This window comes from Heterodontus francisci, chromosome 13 (genome assembly GCF_036365525.1).
Source record: "Heterodontus francisci isolate sHetFra1 chromosome 13, sHetFra1.hap1, whole genome shotgun sequence".
Taxonomy (NCBI): Eukaryota; Metazoa; Chordata; class Chondrichthyes; order Heterodontiformes; family Heterodontidae; genus Heterodontus; species Heterodontus francisci.
Window position 1 is genome coordinate 106,336,966 of NC_090383.1, and position 19,498 is coordinate 106,356,463.

At 41.9% G+C, this 19,498-nt stretch overlaps 1 protein-coding gene across 1 annotated transcript in view; it reads right to left on the reverse strand.

The window, feature by feature from the left end:
• The window catches only part of fam98a (family with sequence similarity 98 member A), a 42,675-nt gene extending 24,286 nt beyond the window's left edge, over positions 1-18,389 (reverse strand). Inside the window, exons 1-4 of the mRNA XM_068045354.1 lie at positions 18,211-18,389; positions 8,338-8,486; positions 7,166-7,300; positions 2,640-2,821 (exon numbers count right to left, since the gene is read on the reverse strand). Coding sequence (XP_067901455.1) covers positions 2,640-2,821; positions 7,166-7,300; positions 8,338-8,486; positions 18,211-18,248 — 504 coding nt within the window. The 5' untranslated portion in view covers positions 18,249-18,389. The remainder of the gene's footprint in view (positions 1-2,639; positions 2,822-7,165; positions 7,301-8,337; positions 8,487-18,210) is intronic.
• Between the last annotated feature and the right edge of the window lie 1,109 nt (positions 18,390-19,498).

Genomic DNA, 19,498 nt, shown 5'->3' on the forward strand with positions numbered 1-19,498 from the left:
ACACAAAGTTCCAGCATCTATAGAATCTTTTCAGTTTTGAAACACAAATCTTCAAAATTTACCAAACAAGTGGCAGCACTTGTAACACTGCATCTCATGGTTTTTGTATGAATAGGACTTAGTTTGGTTTGGATGGACCAGTGAGAGACCATCTAGAAAAAGTCAATTCAGTTTACATGATCCTATGCTAAAATTCAGAGACCAATTTTTCTTGGCAGAATATGCAGACTAGATACATTTTTATTGAAGTAGAGAAACCATGCAAGCAGATTTCCCTGACTTCCCTCTACACATGAAATGCGCTGCCTCTTCTCAGGACCAGAATTCCCTGTGCTGGGCCATAAAGGAAGTGCTATTCATTGGATGAAATATTAAGTGAAGGGCTTGTCTATCTGTTGAGATGGATGTTAAGATTCCATAGCACTACTAGAAAAGGATGAGCAGGCAGTTCTTCTGGTTTCCTGCTCAATGTTCCTCCTTCAACTCACACCAACAGGAACAGTTCAACTGATCATTCACCTCACTACTATCTGTGGAACCAGAATGCTCAATAACTATAGTTCAAAATAATTGTATTTGAGAGTTTTCTAAGAAAGATTATAAAGGTACTTATATAAGTGTAAGTAGCCTTTAAGTCTGCTTGCAAAGCTAATTTCCTCAAATGCGGGAATAAAAATCCTGGTCACAATCAGTACAGAATATATTTCTTGATGAAGGTTCTCTCAGATTCTGGGCTGCTTTGTAATGACAGAATTCTTGGGAGTTTTTTTTTGTATTCTGTCTTTTCAGCTCTACCAGAAACTATTCTCTATGGAAGCCTGGTTCCAAATTCCACTGTCTACCATTAAAGTAAAACCTGTTGTTCAAATCAAATGCTCGGACCTCTTTCTTGAGTGGTGGGGGCAGGGTTCTCAGATCACTCTTGCATGTGAATTTTGCATGCGATGGCAGCCACCAGACTGCTCGTGCACAACCTTAAAAAAAAGTACTAACCCAAGAGTGCTTTTTCTCTCATTTCTTGGGACGTGGACAACACTGGAAAGACTGCATTTATTATCAAATCTTAGTTGATCCAAAGTGGTGGTGGTGGGGGGGGGGGGGTGCTCTCTTCTTGAGTGGTTGCAGTTGTGGGGATTATAGTTCTTCCACAATGGTGTTAAGTAGGGAATTCCAGGATATTGAGCCAGCAATGAAGAAGGAACAATACATGCCAAGCCAGGATGGCATGTGACTTGGAGACGATGGTGTTCCCATGTCACGGCTGCTCTTGTGCTCCTAGGTGGTAGAGATCACAAGGCTGGGAAGTGCTGTTGAAGTAAGTTTGGCAAGTTGCTGTAGTGAACCCTGCAGATAGGATATAATGCAGCCACAGTATCCTTGCAATAGAGAGGTTGGATATTGAGTGAATTGGCAGGGCCGGGCACAAATCAAGTAAATTGCTCTGTCTTGGATGGTGTTGATAAGAGTGTTAATGAGTGCACTTATCTATGCCATGCCAGTATTCCATCACACTCCTGACTCATGCTGTGTTAAATGGAGCAGCATTGCGGGATTAGGTGGTAAGCCACTTATTACAGTGTTGCTCAGGTCCTGCTGCAGATTGGCATAGGTTGCTTCATGATCAGAACACTTGTGAGTACAGCTCAGGGTCAAATAATCAGTGTACATCCCCATTCTTGATTCTATAACAAAGGGAAGGTCATGGATAAAGCAGCTGAAGATAGTTGGTCTCAGGATTGAATTATGAGTAAAAGTTGCATCAACTTGGCTTGTATTCCCTTGAGTTTAGCAGATTGAGGGGTGATGTAATTCGAGCGTTCAAAACACATGCACAGGCCTTTCCACATTGGGGCTCTGTGCATAGTATCCACTTTAAAGATTCCAGGATTTACCATCAGTTAACCAGTTTACAAACCCCAACTACGTTATCAGCTGAAAATGCAACAAATCCTACTGTTACTACTGGTAATGTTAGCAAAAGTGCTCGGCATTTAAACAACTCTATTCCAAAGCAAAATTTAATCAATGCTTTTTGTATTTGAAAATTCATGTTTCAAAACAATTTGATTCTCATTTGTTGATTGGAAAGTCTCCCACACACAATTGAGTATTGGGATGGAGAAATTAAATACCCAACTGTGTGGTGGACACCTGAGAATAAGGTACAATGCAGTAAAATAGTGTCAGTCAATAATCTATGTGACATGAGAAATGTAGTTTTTGAACTAAATGCCTCTTTGCACTTCCTCTTCTGAAATAAACAAACCAAGTTTTAAAGGTAAAATTGTGGAAGCCATCTAATAGTCCCTTAATTCTGATTTACCATAAAAGAGAGTATTACAATTGCTCCCTTATACTTGGAGGTTAGAAACTTGAATTAAGGTGCAACTCTTTAATTTTTATAGCAGTAGTTAAAGCTTCAAACAGTTGTTCAGCTTCCATGTCAAAAGGCACGATCAAAAGAAACCTTCTGCTCAACTGATCTGTACTATTTTGTTTCTTTTAAAAATTTACGCAATTCCTGAAGCGGAAACTCCATCAATGGATTTTTAAAAGTAATTATTTATACTGGACCAGTCGGGCTGAGTAATTCAAGTTTTAAATGCTGCACATTAAGACAATTTTGTTCTGGTGTGTACCTTTTTCTCAATCCCACTGAAGAACTGGAACATGGTGATGTTATCTGGGGGCTTGGACATACCCAGAGTAATGCATATGGATTTCAACTCCACGAAGGACTGGCTGGTTTTATCTGGTTGCTTTATTGGTGGGTTGTTCACACGAAGCATCCGTGAAGATTCAAGCTCAGAAATCAGGTAAGCTACATGAACAAACATCAGCATTAATGTTAACAAGAGATAGATAAACTACAAAATTATTTGACCATCACACCACAAAATTCCTTCCTTTCCCCCAAGGTCATTGACTGTTGCTCAGGTACAGTTCTATGGGTAGCAACTGCTCTCCTTTCACACATGAGCTTGCAAGGTGACTTGTCAAAAGGCTTTTTGACCTGGAAAAAGGAGGAAGCATCCCCATCAAGCCTGATTCCACCCCAACTGACAGATTCATGTCTAGCTGCCGACAAGCTTTTTTTTCCAACTCTGGAGCTCAGAGATGCCAGTGTCGGTTACAGCGGTCCCACTGCCACCCTGGCAGTGGTCAACTTATTCTAGGACTTTACTGATAGATTTATCTCAGTATTGTACCACACCAGACAGTAAACTGACCAACTGAACCATCAGGGAACAGCACGAGGTGACCTCAGGAGAGGTTTTAAAGAATTTGAATAATTCTTCACTTCAAAAGATAACAGATTTGGCCCATATAGCCACTCATTTCCAATTATTCAGAGTTGCCATGTGGCTGCTTTGGAACACTGCAATCAACACAGCTTTATGAAAACCTATGCACATTCATTTGACACCAACATGCTTTTGCACAAGATTTTCATTTCATCACTTCAAATGGCTACCACTAATGACAAACTTGCAACCAGTAGCCATAAAGAACCACCTGCTTTCTAAAGTGCTTTATTGCTGAACCAGTGGCAGTACACAGCACTCTAATATAAAAAGGGAGCCTCTAGAGACTCAATAGCACAAGACTCATTTTCCACCAGCTATCACTGAGCTATCCCAGATTAAATTAATTTTACTCATCAACCAGCCTCACCGTGGAGAGGTGACAAGAAAGGTAAACAGGGATATGTGGTGCATTGCGATCATAGATCGCCACGTCAGCATAGCTCTTTCCAGACCTCAAGTGCAAAAGTGTTAGAGCTAGATTTCCATCCACGACTATAAACGGGCAAAAGATCAAAATGCTGATTCCAGAAGAGTGGAAACACCAAATCCATACTTCTATTCCCATTTAGTCACAACTCGAGTGAACAAATCATGAAAATTTCAAACTGATATCTTTTACAATAACACAAATATTCACACTTGTGTTTGCTCTCTGATGAACTTATGACTATGATACTGGAGGTATGGCAGTGTAGTGGTTATGTTACCAGATTAGTATTTTGGGAACAAGATAAAAATCCACCATGGATGTTTGAGAATTTGAACTCATTTCAAAACCTGGAATCAAGAAGCTGGTATCAGTAGAAGTGACCATCAAACTACCGACTGTCATTAAAATGAATGTGCTTTAGGGAAGAAAACCTGCAGTCCTTATTTAGTATGGAGTTTATGTGATTCCAGTCCCACACCAACGTGCTTGACTAACTGCCCGCTGAAATAGTGTAGCAAGTCATTCAGTTACATCAAACCACTACAAATAGCTCAAGATGGCAGCACAGACAACTAGGGATTGGCAATAAATGTCAATCTGGCCAGCCACGTTCACAGAGGCCATTCAGCCAGAGTGTTCCGCCATTCAGAGATCACAGCTGATGTGTATCTCCAGTCCAATTACCAATTTTGGTTCCGTATCACTTAATTCCCTGACCTGAAACAAATTCCTATCAAACTGTTTCAAAATTCTCAGTCGACTTCACATCCCATGAATGGATATAAAAGTAATACATGCTTAGACAGAAAATTATACCATAACCAAGTTAAACAACTGTGTCCTCCAGTTGTTCATTCTGATTGATTGGCTCATGTCCCATACTGCAATGCTTTCCCCTGTCCTCAGTTACTGGTGGGTATACAGCACTCTGCCAACAGTATTTGTTAGGGTGAAAAAGACTACAGCAAGCAGCACATAGTGATCCACAGTTTGTGTTCAGGTAGCTGATCTCAGCCAGAGCAGCAGTAGGTACATTGAAAGTTGCCCAAGTGCTCCTTGACCAAGGAGCTGTCTAGTAACTCTTGTTGAAAAGCACATGCATAGACAGCGATGGACTGGATCAGTCTCAACTGTGATTTCTTCCTCAAACCTCCTCCACCCAATCAAAGCCTACATGCGACACCAACAAAAACAGTGTCATTTTTCACATGTATGCTGACAACACCCAGCTTTACCTCACCACCACCTCTCTCGACCCCTCCACGTCTCTAAACTGAGACTATTTGACATCCAGTACTGGATGAGCAGAAATTCGCCTCCAACAAAATACTGAGAAGATCATAGCCATTGTCTTCAGGCCCCGCCACAAACTCTGTTCCCTCGCCACTGACTCCATCCCTCTCCCTGGCAACTGTCTGAGGCTGAGCCAAACTGTTTGCAACTTTGGGGACATATTTGACTCAGAGATGGGCTTCCGACCACATATTTGCACTAAGACCACCTATTTCGCTTCCATAGCATCACCCAACTCCACCCTGCCTCAGCTCATCTGCTGCTGAAACCCTCATCCATCCTTTTCTTACCTTTAGACTTGACTATTCTAATACACTCCTGGCTGACCTCCCGTGTTCTCTCTCTGCTAACTTGAGGTCATCCAAAACTCTGCTGCCTGTGCCCCAACTCACCCTAAGCCCCGTTCACCCATCACCTCTGTGTTTGTTGACCTACACTGGCTCAGTTAAGCAACGCCTCAATTTTAAAATTCTCATTCTATGTTTCCAAATGCCTCCACACTTCGGTAATCTCCTTCAGTCCTATAACCCTCCGTGATATCTGCACTCCTCCAATAATAGCCGCTCGAGTCTCCCCGATTTTAATCACTCTGTCATTGGTGGCTATGTATTCAGCTGCCAAGGCCCTAAGCACTGGTCTTCTCTCCCTAAACCTCTTTTCTCCTTCAAGATCTTCCTTAAAATCTGCCTCTTTGACCAAGCTTTTGGGCATCTGTCCTAATATCTCCTTCTATGGTTCAGTGTCAGTTTTGTTTGATAATGTTCCTGTGAAGTGCCTTGGAATGTTTTACTATGCTAAAGGCAGTATATAAATACAAGGTGCTGTTGTGATTTACTGTTTATACTCATCCTATGAAGGTACTGGAGGGCACTCAGTGCTCCTGAAAACATATCCCAGCACATTGTAATGCCTTCTGGAGAGGAGAGGAAATTAGAGTGTGCATGTGTTGTCGTCCACTTGTTTTTTTTTTTAAATTCCCCACATGCTTTGTCTATGTTGCATTCGCTTGATTTCAACACTGTAAAATCGAAACCTGGCAGCAGTAAGCATCAGCCATGGTCCTTATGTGAAACTAAGGCAGCTGTGGAGTGCGATACATGAGCCATCATGAATCCTCAGTATATCTAGGGGCATAATATTCGCATTAAGCATCAGAAAATTGAATCTCAGCAGCAGAGCATCCCCATGCTGAGCAACAATTGGCCACACTCTGCAGAGATCACTCTAGTAATTAGCTAGAACAGATAGACTGGACCATTCTGGCCTCCTTCTGTACTGTAAAGGTATAACTTCTTTGGTTTGCACCTTGAAATGTGTATTCTAAAGTGTATGGCTCTGACAATTTGGTCCAAGAGGCACAGCAAAACTGAAATTCTGATTGAACCCTTTTCATTCTTCAGCAATTGTCTTCAATCATATGACAAAGCACAGATAGAACAGCCAACAATTGTAATGGGACCAGAATGATGGCTACCTTACAGATTTGATCATATGACATCAATAAGATACCTACAGTAAAATTCCAGTGCAAGAATACACAGCTTGAATCCCTTTTGACATATGCATCTGTATCAATATTTTCACAACTGAAACTTCTACATCAAAGCAACCATTGCACACAATTTTACAGTAGATTTAAATATATTCAAACATCACACACAGTTCCAGACACTGGTCCCCAACCTTAATGGTTACAGTTGTGGCCGGCGCTGGCAAGGCTGCATTCATTGCCCATCCCTGAAGTCATTAAAAGTCAATCACAGTGTGGGCCTGGAGTCACATGTTGGTCATAGGTGGGTTCCCTTCCTTGAAGGGCATTAGTCAACCAGTTGTTTTCTTTTAAAATTACAATCCAGCAGCTTTCATGGGTATTTAATCTGATGCCAGCCACAAATCAAAGATTTAATCAATTCAACTTCCCAACTTGCCATGATAGGCATCTGAAGCCATAATCTCTAGATTGCTAGCCCAGTACCATAACCACGAGGCTACCATATCCATGTACATGCAGACACAAATTTTGGAACAGAATGCATCTTCAACCATTTCTGAACACTGGCAAGCATTACAACTGTGATTAATTTTCAAGTCCAATAATTATTCAGAAAATGAATAAAATTCTCCTGCTACTTACTGAGCAGCAAAAGGCAATTATTTTTGTTGACAAGGCGTTTAGTGACATCTCCAGTGGTTAGAACAGAATAGGGGCAATTCATCTCAGCCAGCAAACCACTCATCTCCAGTTGAAATTCTTCAGCTTCTGTGGGGCCTATAAAAAGCGAGTTAAAAAATTGAGAAAAATCATAAGACCTAAAATCTTACAACCAGAGAATATTCAATACTGAGATACATTTGTATTTGAATAGAAAATATTTTACCCAAGTACGCCATTTACTATATGGGTTAAGGCATTTCCTTCCAGTTAAGAAATGCGGACACGACTAACAGTTTTACAGGTAAGTCAAAGCATTTATTTATTTATTTAGAGATACAGCACTGAAACAGGCCCTTCGGTCCAGAGTCTGTGCCGACCAACAACCACCCATTTATACTAACCCTACAGTAAAAAAAAAAACAGTAATCCCATATTCCCTACCACCTACCTATACCTGGGGCAATTTACAATGGCCAATTTAGCTATCACCTGCAAGTCTTTGGCGGTGGGAGGAAACCGGAGCACCCGGCGAAAACCCACGCGGTCACAGAGAGAACTTGCAAACTCCGCACAGGCAGTACCCAGAATCAAACCCGGGTCGCTGGAGCTGTGAGGCTGCAGTGCTAACCACTGCGCCGCCCATTATGGATGCAAAGTCTGTCTGGGATAGCATGCCAGATTTTAGACCCTATGCTGTTCCACAAAGGAAACTTACTGTTTTGGATGTTTCAAAAATGAGATTATATAGATTAATGATCCAGAAATAAAAATTCTCTAGATATATTATAAGTAATGGAGCAAGCCATAAATTTCTGGCACCATCTTCAATAATGTGAATTCCTGTTAATAATGATATAAGGTGTTAAAACTCCAAATACTGATTACTCGTGAAGATTGCTATGATTTGGCTGTTTGAACTGAACAAATAAGCCATTCAAACTTTTAACTATATAACAGTACAAGTGAGCAATAAGCAAGCATTGTTCCTTTTCATAGTACCAGAATACATATTTCTATTGTCTGGTCAGGCAAGTTAGGTTACAATTACACTCAATTATTTCCAAATACTGACTATTTTATGTGTAAACTGGATTTACGTCATATAACTTGGGAATGAAACTTGCCATTGCTTAATAGTAAACCGTACTTACTATTTGTTGCATTGACATTTTCTACCAGTTTGTAAAAAGCTTTCACTTCCGTTACAAGCCAGGCACATAGTTTAGTATATTCTGGAGAAGCTGCCCCATCAACTGCTGCCAACTCCAGGGCACCATCATCCAGTAGTGGACCCTTGTATCTGTAAAATGAATCAGGTTCTGTGAAAATTCCAGAAAGTCTTTTAATCCTTCTACTGTATGCACATTTCTATATACAAACCTCTACAACGAACCACTATTCCTGAACTGAAGCTTCATGTCACACGCACCAACAGAAATATGAATCAGTGAAAATCTTTCAGCTCTAAATGTCAATTCTACAGTTGAGAATTTATTAATTCACTACAGTCTGACAAAAGCATGCCTCAAATAGGAAAACATCCTGTATTTTTTTTGAAATAGATAAGCCATGTTATCTTAAGACATGCTGGTTGTTTTCTTAATAGTTCTTTTACCTTTGTGGAGAGTACAAATACACAAAACTACCTAGAAATAACTAAGTTTCAAAGGGAGGTAGCTAACCATTTATGTTCCGTAGTGATTAGAATCCAGATCAGCTCAAATTTGTTTGACACTCCCACGTTTTTGCAATGTTAATACAGTGAGCTTGTAGACTCAGTGGACATTCCGGATGGCTGCTTTTAGTGGCATGGTATCACGGACAAGAAACAGGACAGTTAAAAGACTCCTATTCACACCTCCTTTACTTGAGCAGTACAAATTAGTTAATCTAGTTTGCAAATCCAATGAGAAGACATCTGATCTTCAAATCTCCACAGTGGAAGCCCAAAAAGGCTGTGCAAGAGGTATGAATCTTCCCTATCTCTCCATTATGTCTGTCATCCTTGCCATGTTTCAGCAGAGGCACTATAAAAAAGTTACCGGAATGGACTTCCAAAAATTCAGAGCTCGACATTTTATATTGCATGTCAAGTTATTATACTGTGAGTCTCTCGCTGTGCATTTCTGCTCCTATATGATTAAGCTGCTTGCAAATAAATTTCATTTGTCAATTTTAGCCTGAAGACGGGGTATTTTCATTCTTTCAAAATGGACAGAATGTGTTGGGTAGCCCACATAATTCCAAACGAATCATATTTTGGTAAACAGTTAGTGGTTAGATCCCTGGTTAAGTTAAATTATCATGTTTACGTCATGTATAAAGTTGCACATTTCAGCCCATGTTATTAACACAAGTACATAGTTGGGAAAAGGCACAAGCTATAATGGCATATGTAGCACTCCTATGGATTAGCTGAACAGGCTGATCTGCAAGACATATTTAATAGAATCCTGAGAAATAATCAATTCAAAACACAGTAATTATGCACTAAATATACTATTGTATGTCACCACTAACATCGTACTTACTCTATGAATGTTGACTGAAAAATACCAGAATGAATGAATTTTGAACAACTTGGGTTAATTTTAGATGTGATTTTACCTGTGGGAGACATTTAGAAACTGCTGTGGATAATGCATTCCAGCAAGTTGCTGACTGATGTCAAATTGTGTGATGCAGTGCAAGGGACCAAACAGCACGCAGCTTTCTAAAGAGTTATCCACATAGTTCCATTCTCCTGCCCTTATCCAATAGCCTTTTAAATGTTGTTTTTCAAATATTTCTCCATTTCTCTCTTAAAAGCCTCCATTACTGTTTGTCCTAACCATTTACTGCACAAAAACATCTCTCTTAAATCCATCCTTTGTCCTTTTGATGGTAAATGTCTGCCTCTAATTACTGAGAACTTTTTCTGTTTACTTCATTACAATCCCTCAGTTTTAAACTTTACAGAATCACAGAATTGTTAAAGGGCAGGAGGCTATTCGGCCCATCATGTCCACACTGGCTCTTTGAAAGAGCAACTCGCTCAGTTCCTTCCCCCTGCCTTCTCCCCATAACCCTGCATATTCTTCCTTTTCATATAACTGTCTAATTCCCTTTTGAATGCTTCAATTGAACCTGCCTCCACCACGTTCTCAGGCAGCACATTACAGACCTTAACCACTCGCTGTGTGAACAAGTTTTTCCTCATGTCACTTCTGCTTCTCTGATCAAATACTTTAAATCTGTGCCATCTCGTTATCAATCCTTTCACAAGTGGGAAGTTTCTCTCTATCTACTCTGTCCAGACCCCTCATAATTTTGAATATCTCTATCAAATCACCTCTCAGCCTTCTCTTCTCCAAGGAAAACAGTCCTAACTTCGCCAATCTACCTTCATAACTGAAACTCCTCATCCTTGGAACCATTCTCGTGAATCTTTTCTGTACTCTCTCCAAAGCCCTCACAGCTTCCTTGAAGTGCGGTATCCAGAATTGGATGCAATACTCCAGAGCTGAGGCCAAACTAGCGTCTTATACAAGTTCAACATAACTTCCGTGCTCTTGTGCTCTATACCCTCATTAATAAAGCCCAGGGTACTGTATGCTTTATTATCCGCTCTCTCAACCGGTCCTGCCACCTTCAATGACTTATGCACATATACACCTAGGTTCCTCTGCTCCTGCACCATCTTCAGAATTGCATCCTTTATTCTATATTGTCCCTCCATGTTCTCCCTACCAAAATAAATCACTTCACATTTCTCCGCATTGAACTTCATCTGTCACCTGTCTGCCCATTCCACCACATGTCTATGTCCTTTTGAAGTTCTACACTATCCCCCTCACAGTTCACAATGTTTCCAAGTTTTGTAGCTTCTGCAAACTTTGAAATTGTGCCCTGTACACCAAGGTCTAGGTCAATCATATACATCAGACCCAACACTGATCCCTGGGGAACTCCACTACAAACCTTCCTCCAGCCCGAAAAGCATCCATTAACCACTACTCTTTGTTTCCTGTCACTCAGCCAATTTCCTATCATTGTTGCTACCGTCCCTTTTATTCCATAAGCTACAAGTTTGCTCACAAGTCTGTTGTGTGGCACTGTATCAAATGCCTTTTGAAAATCAATGTACACCGCATAAACAGCATTGCCCTCATCAACCCTCTCTGTTACCTCTCAAAAAACTCCAGCAAGTTAGTTGAACATGATTTCCCCTTAAGAAATCCATGCTGGCTTTCCTTAATTAACTTGCATTTGCCCATGTGACTATTGATTTTGTCCCTAATTATTTTTTCTAGAACTTTTCCCAACACCAAAGTTAAACTGACTGGCCTGTAGTTTCTCAGCTTATCTTTACACCCTTGTTCAAAAAAGGGTATAACATTTGCAATTCCCCAGTCTTCTGGCAACCCCCCTCACCCCCCCCCCCCAACCCTGCCGAGTCTAAGAAAGACAGAAACAATTATGGCCAGTGCCTCTGCGATTTCCACCGTCACTCCCCTCAGTATCCTTGGATGCATCTTATCCGGCCCTGGTGCTTTATCCACTTTAAGTACAGACAACCTATCTAATACATCCTCTATCAATTTTAAACCCCTCTAGTATCAGACGTACCTCCTTTTTCAACATTACCTGGGTTGCATCTTCTTCCTTAGTAAAGACAGATGCAAAGTGTTCATTTAATACCTCCCATATGCCCTCTGCCTGCATGTGTAAATCCCCTTTCTGGTCCCCAATTGGCCCCACTCCTCCTTTTACCACCATTTTACTATTTATATGCCTATAGAAAACTTTGGGATTTCCTTTAATGCTTTCATGCTCTCTCTTTGCTTCTCTTATTTGCTTTTTCGCTTCCCCTCTGGACCGTCTATATTCAGTATGGTTCTCAATAGTATTTTCTACCTGGCATCTGTCATAAGCACACTTTCTTCTCTAAAGAAACTATTCTTTAACTAATCCATTCCTCTCTTTAATTTCTCTGCACTCTCTTCACAACTTAATCCTCTCATCCTTTGTATGGTATTAGTAAATCTCTCTGAACTGTCTCCACGGCCTTGACATCCTTCTTAAAGGAGGGCAGCAAAATTTGTCACAATAGTCTAATTGTGTCATAACCAATGATTTGGATAGGGTTAGCATTACCAGTCTGTTTTTGTATTCTGTGCCCTTATTAATAAAACTTAGGATCCCATATGCTTTTTTAAAAGACCAATTTGTCCTCATGTGCCAGAAGAACTGTTTATATGAACTCCTAAGTGCCTCTGCTCTTAAGTTTTACAGTATTATTGCAGTTGTATTTTCACATGTTAAAACTTGTATTATAATTGACATAAACTAAATCAATAAAAACAAACTGCTCAAAACCATCACATTCACAGATTCTGAGCAGTTTGCCACTCATTGCAAATTTCTTTCACTTATGCACGAGGTCACAAATAATCCACTCACCTACAGTGCAAGGGCTCATGGCAGAATAAAAGCTAAATTTGAAACCAGGCAGCTTCAAAATTACTCCAGAGTACTCGTTACTCATTATCCAATGTGGGATATGACGATACATATGTATTTCTTAGCATTAATTAAGCACTCAAACTTAAGTGATAGCATGGTCCTAAAGTCCATGAACAAAATGCACAAAAAAACTCTACAAATTCCACAATTCCATATAAAAATGATGATAATACTTAGAAATAATAGAAAATATCAGCTCAGGATTCAGATGGTTATTGACTTACCATACGTAATTGCATTTTTACATGATCTGAACTCTGCAATGAGAACTAGTCACTCCCATGTATTCATTATAGTCTATAACATTGACTGGTCATCAATTACAATTTTGCAGTGATTTAATTAAAACTGCACATTGATGCTGATACCCTAAACTGAATTCAAGATTAGATTATAATCTCAAAAGCACTAATTTCTGGGCTCAGATCACAAATATCAATCATGGTTTAATCAGGTATCCACTGCTCACAAAACAGACAGACTTCACTCAATGTCCTTTGCATATTGGTACAGAATTAGCTGTGAGATCATGTGATTTTTATACCTAGCCTATTGATTGTGGTAAATCAGTTTTAAAACAACTGGAGTGATGGAACAATATTTCATTTTGCTATGGTGAAGTTGTGTTTAAGGTGATCTGATCCTTTTAAAGACTAAAAATTGTAACAGCTGACAGTGTGGAAAGTTTATAGATTTCCAGTGCTTGTATGGATGCATTTACACTACAACTGCATCAGTGTGAAGCGATTTTTAAACATAGCGGGTAGAATATAAATACAATATGAATCTAATTTCTGAGCCCCCAGGAGGAGGGAAGCTCACTCTGCTTCATTGGGGTGCCAATTCAGGCCTTCACACTCCAAGTTTACCATCAGTGCAAAGCAATCTCAGTTTCTCACTGACACTAAACCTACATACATATGAACACAGAAATTAGGAGTAGGCCACTCGGTCCTTCAAGCCTGCTTCGCCATTCATTAAGTCATAGCTAAACTGATTATTCCACATTACCACCTATCCCCAATAACCTTCCACCCCCTTGCTTATCAAGAATCTATCTACCTCTGCCTTAAACATATTCAAGGACCCTGCTTCCACTGCCTTTTCAGGAAGAGAATTCCAAAGACTCACAACTCTCAGAAAAAATGTCTCCTCATCTCTGTCTTAAATGGGCGCCCCTTGATTTTTAAACAGTGACCCCTAGTTCTAGATTCTCCCACAAGGGAAAACATCCTTTGCACATCCACCCGGTCAAGACCCCTCAGGATCTTATATGTTTCAATCGTCACTTTTTACTCTTCTAAATTCCAGCAGATACAAGCCTAGCCTGTCCAAGCTTTCCTCATAAGACAGCCCACCCATTCCAGGTATTAGTCTAGTAAACCTTCTCTGTACTGCCTCCAACACATTTACATCCTTCCTTAAATAAGGAGACCAGTACTGTACACAATACTCCAGATGTAGTCTCACCAATGCCTGTATAGCTGAAGCATAACATCCCTACTTTTGTATTCAAATCCCCTCACGATAAACAATAACATTCTATTAGCTTTCCTAATTACTTGCAGTACCTGCATACTAACCTTTTGCGCTTCGTGCAGTAGGACACCCAGATCCCTACAATCTCTCACCATTTAGATAATAAACTTCTTTGTTCTTCCTGCCAAAGTGGACAATTTCCCACATTATACTCCATTTGCCAGCTCACTTAACCTATCTATACTGTGGAATCTTCCTGCTCAGCATAGTGGGGAAAGTCTTCGCTCGAGTCATTTTAAACAGACTCCAGAAGCTGGCTGAGTGTGTCTACCCTGAGGCACAGTGCAGCTTTCGAGCAGAGAGATCCACCATTGACATGCTGTTCTCCCTTCGCCAGATACAGGAGAAATGCCGCGAACAGATGCTCCTCTACATTGCTTTCATAGATCTCACCAAAGCCTTTGACCTCGTCAGTAGACATGGTCTCTTCACACTACTAGCAAAGATCGGATATCCACCAAAGCTACTAAGTATCATCACCTCATTCCATGACAATATGAAAGGCACAATTCAGCATAGCAGTGCCTCATCAGACCCATTTCCTATCCTGAGTGGCGTGAAACAGGGCTGTGTTCTTGCACCTGCACTGTTTGGGATCTTCTTCTCCCTGCTGCTCTCACATGCATTCAAGTCTTCAGAAGGAGGAATTTTCCTCCACACAAGATCAGTTGGCAGGTTGTTCAACCTTGCCTGTCTTAGAGCGAAGACCAAAGTATGGAAAGTCCTCATCAGGGAACTCCTCTTTGCTGACGATGCTGCACTAACATCCCACACAGAAGAGTGTCTGCAGAGGCTCATTGACAGGATTGTGGCTGCCTGCAACGAATTTGGCCTAACCATCAGCCTCAAAAAAACAAACATCATGGGGCAGGACGTCAGAAATGCTCCATCCATCAATATCGGCGACCACGCTCTGGAAGTGGTTCAAGAGTTCACCTACCTAGGCTCAATTATCACTAGTAACCTGTGTCTCAATGCAGAAATCAACAAATGCATGGGAAAGGCGTCTGCTGCTATGTCCAGACTGACCAAGAGGGTGTGGGAAAATGGCACACTAACACGGAACACAAAAGTCCGAGTGTTTCAAGCTTGTGTCCTCAGTACCTTGCTCTACGGCAGCGAGGCCTGGACAACGTATGTCAGCCAAGAGCGACGTCTCAACTCATTCCATCTTCGCTGTCCCCGGAGAATCCTTGGCATCAGGTGGCAGCACCGTACCTCCAACGCAGAAGTCCTCGAGGCAGCCAACGTCCCCAGCATATACACCCTACTGCGCTAGCGGCGCTTGAGATGGCTTGGCCATGTGAGATGGCAGGATCCCCAAGGACGCATTGTACAGCAAGCTCGTCACTGGTATCAGACCCACTGGCCATCCATGTCTCCGCTTTAAAGATGTCTGCAAACGTGACATTGACCACAAGTCGTGGCAGTCAGTTGCCAGTGATCGCCAGAGCTGGCAGACAGCCATAAAGGCAGGGCTAAAGAGTGGCGAGTCGAAGAGACTTAGCAGTTGGCAGGAAAAAAGACAGAAGTGCAAGGAGAGAGCCAACTGTGTAACAACCCCGACAATCAATTTTATCTGCAGTGCCTGTGGAAGAGTCTGTCACTCTAGAATTGGCCTTTATAGCCACTCCAAGTGCTGCTCCACAAACCACTGACCACCTCTAGGCGCTTACCCATGTCTCTCGAGACAAGGAGGCCAAAGAGAGATCCCTTAGTAGCCCCCTTATGTCCTCTTCACAAGTTACTTTCCTACCCATCTGTGTCATCAGCAAATTTAGCAAACATACCTTCAGTCCCTTCATCATTTATATAAATCGTAAAAAGTTGAGGCCCCAGCACAGATCCCTGTGGCACACTAGTTACATCTTGCCAACCAGAAAATGACCCATTTATACCTATTGTTCCCTGTTAGCTAGCCAAACTTCTATCCCTGCCAATGTTACCCCCTCCACCATGAGCTTTTATTTTCTGCAATAACCTTTGATATGGCACCTTATCAAATGCCTTCTGGAAATCTAAGTACAATACATCCACCAGTTCCCCTTTATCCACAGCATATTTAACTCCCTCAAAGAACTCCAATAAATTGGTTAAACATGATTTCCCTTTCACAAAACCATGTTGACTGCCTGATTACCTTGAATTTTTCTAAACGCCCTGCTACAACGTCTTTAATAACAGCTTCTAACATCTTCCCTAAGATAGATGTTAAGCTAACTGGCCTGTAGCTTCATGCTTTTGGTCTCCCTCCCTTTTTGAATAAACACATTTGCTGTTTTCCAATCTAACGGAACCTTCCCCGAATCTAGGGAATTTTGGAAAATTAAAACTAATGCAACAACTATCTCACTAGCCACTTCTTTTAGGACCCTAGGATGAAGTCCATCAGGACCCAGGGCCTTGTCAGCCCACAGCTCCAACAATTTGTTCAGTACCACTTCCCTGGTGATTGTAATTTTCTTGAGTTCCTCCCTCCCTTCCATTTTCTGATTTACAGCTAATACTGGGATGTGACTTGTATCCTCAATGGTGAAGAGAGATGCAAAATATCTGTTCAATTCATCTGCCATCTCATTATCACACTTGTCAAGTGTGAATGCATCATAAATTCCTGGCTCCAGGTCAGAGGCAGCACATACATATTATAAAAAATATAACACACACATTCAGAGAATGCTGAAAGTTTATGTTAACATAAATGCCATATAATTGTTTAGTTATCACTCACCCTCAAACACTTAACATTACCCTCTGTTTATTCCACTATTGAACCATTAGTTTATAGCTATTGTAATTATTCCCAGGTATAGCCAGCATTCATATAGCAATGTAGGCCAGTGAGCACAGGAGTGATGGGTCAACAGAACTTTGTTGAGAGTTCAGATACAGGCAGCAATTTTGGATAAGCTCAAGTTTATGAAGGGTAGAAGATGGGAGGCCAGTCAGGAGAGCTGTGGAATAATCAACTCTGGAGACAACAAAAGCATGGATGAGGGTTTCAGCAGCAGGTGGGCTGAGGTGGAGGTAGAGAGGGGTTATATTAGAAGTGGAATTAAGCAATATTAGTGATGGATATGGGTTCAGAAACTCAGCTCTGGGTCAAATACGACACTGAGGTTTCAGTTTGCGTTCAGCCTTAGACAGCGCCCAGGGAGGAGGTGTAATTTGTGGCTAGGCAATATAGAAAACAAACCATTTTTCTCAGACTAACAAGAAGACTATAGCACCAACTGTCCATGGCTTCACTCCAAGCATTCAGAGTTCCACTGGATCATTACTTATCTCAATTAGGTTGACTGTGAGGACAATGCCATGACCACCTCAAATCCAAAGCAGGTCAGTCTCTATTCCTGCCCTAGATATCCTATTAACAGTAGTTAATATCTTATGTGTGTGTTTGCATGCAATATGAGATGAAGGCAGGCACTGTAAATTGATTTGGGCATTAACATTTCAACATTATTTCAGAAAATGTTAAGTTACAATCCATTTATACTGACTACTACCATTAGGAGCATAACCTTATGTAACTGGGTCAGTCACATGGCACTGCCCACCCTCTGCAATATTGTATCAGGTGTCGAACATTGACAAACGAGTTACCCACAATAAGGTACAAATGATAGAACGTGAAATAAGTAAGGGGGGGGGGGGGGGGGGGGAAGGGGTGGAAATAAAGTACAGCTGCCCCTTGACAAGCGTTTGTTGCAATGAAACGTGCGCCAGCAGCAATGGGGAATCCCTTTGCATATGAAGCCAGGCCCAGCAGGACAGAGAGAGAGAGACACACATGGCCGGCTCAGTAGGCTATTTATAATAAGCACAGGTCATTCATTGCCATATGTCCCGGGGGAGGGACCAGCACTTCCACCTCCGGTTAATATACACCAGCGTCAGTGCAGCAAACCCCGGGCCCAGTCCGGCAGAAGCCTCCGGAAAAAGGCGCCGGCCGAGCGGCCCCTCCAATCGCCACCTACCCCAGATCCTCCAGTGAGTCGAGGATATCGTTCTCCATGTTGCGGCCAAGGCTGATTTCCCTGCTGATGGCGGCAGTGGCCGGGCTTCCCCTCCCTGCCGGGTCCGGTGGCGGCGACACGAACCGACCTCCCCTCCCTATCGCCTCCGCGGCTTCTGCTCGGTTGGCATGTCCGGGGCCTCACTCAATGCCGGGCAGCCCCGCCTGACGGGCGGCTTCAAACAGAAGCGGGCATTTACAAAAAAAATTAAAAATCGCTTGATAAGCTAAAACCTATCTGTATAATTAATAAATCGCAAATAATTATGACTAAAGGGCCTAACGTTCATTCAGGCGGATGATTGGACTCGAAGGCCCCCTGTTCTCTACTCCACGACCGTTGATGCTGTTACCATGGTGATTATTCAAACTTTTCATTCTCTCTTAGAGGGTCGATTGTAACGGCTTTTAAAATTAATTTATTCACTGCCCCCTAGTCAGACTTGTTAACTCTATTTTTTTTGTTTTTACACGTTTTTTCTCTTGAAAATAAACCCATTTGTGACACTCACAAAGATGTCTTTCTCTCTCAAGTCTGGATTTGGTCTTGCTCGCTGCTCCTTTGCATCCAATTTGAAAGCTAATCCCATGGCCCCAGCTACAACCCAAAGGTTATAGAGAGGAAAGTCTGCATAGTTGGCTACCAGCTTGCAGGCTTCAGTGAGGAACCAGGCCATATAATTCTAACATAATGCTTTTACATAGCTTGGCCATGTGAGCCGCATGGAAGATGGCAGGATCCCCAAAGACACATTGTACAGCGAGCTCGCCACTGGTATCAGACCCACCGGCCGTCCATGTCTCCGTTATAAAGACGTCTGCAAACGCGACATGAAATCGTGTGACATTGATCACAAGTCGCGGGAGTCAGTTGCCAGCATTCGCCAGAGCTGGCGGGCAGCCATAAAGACAGGGCTAAATTGTGGCGAGTCGAAGAGACTTAGTAGTTGGCAGGAAAAAAGACAGAGGCGCAAGGGGAGAGCCAACTGTGCAACAGCCCCAACAAACAAATTTCTCTGCAGCACCTGTGGAAGAGCCTGTCACTCCAGAATTGGCCTTTATAGCCACTCCAGGCGCTGCTTCACAAACCACTGACCACCTCCAGGCGCGTATCCATTGTCTCTCGAGATAAGGAGGCCCAAAAGAAGAATTTACAGCACAGAAACAGGCCATTCGGCCCAACTGCTCCATGCTCCACTCGAACATCCTCCCACCCCTCTTCATCTAACCCGATCAACATATCCGTCTAT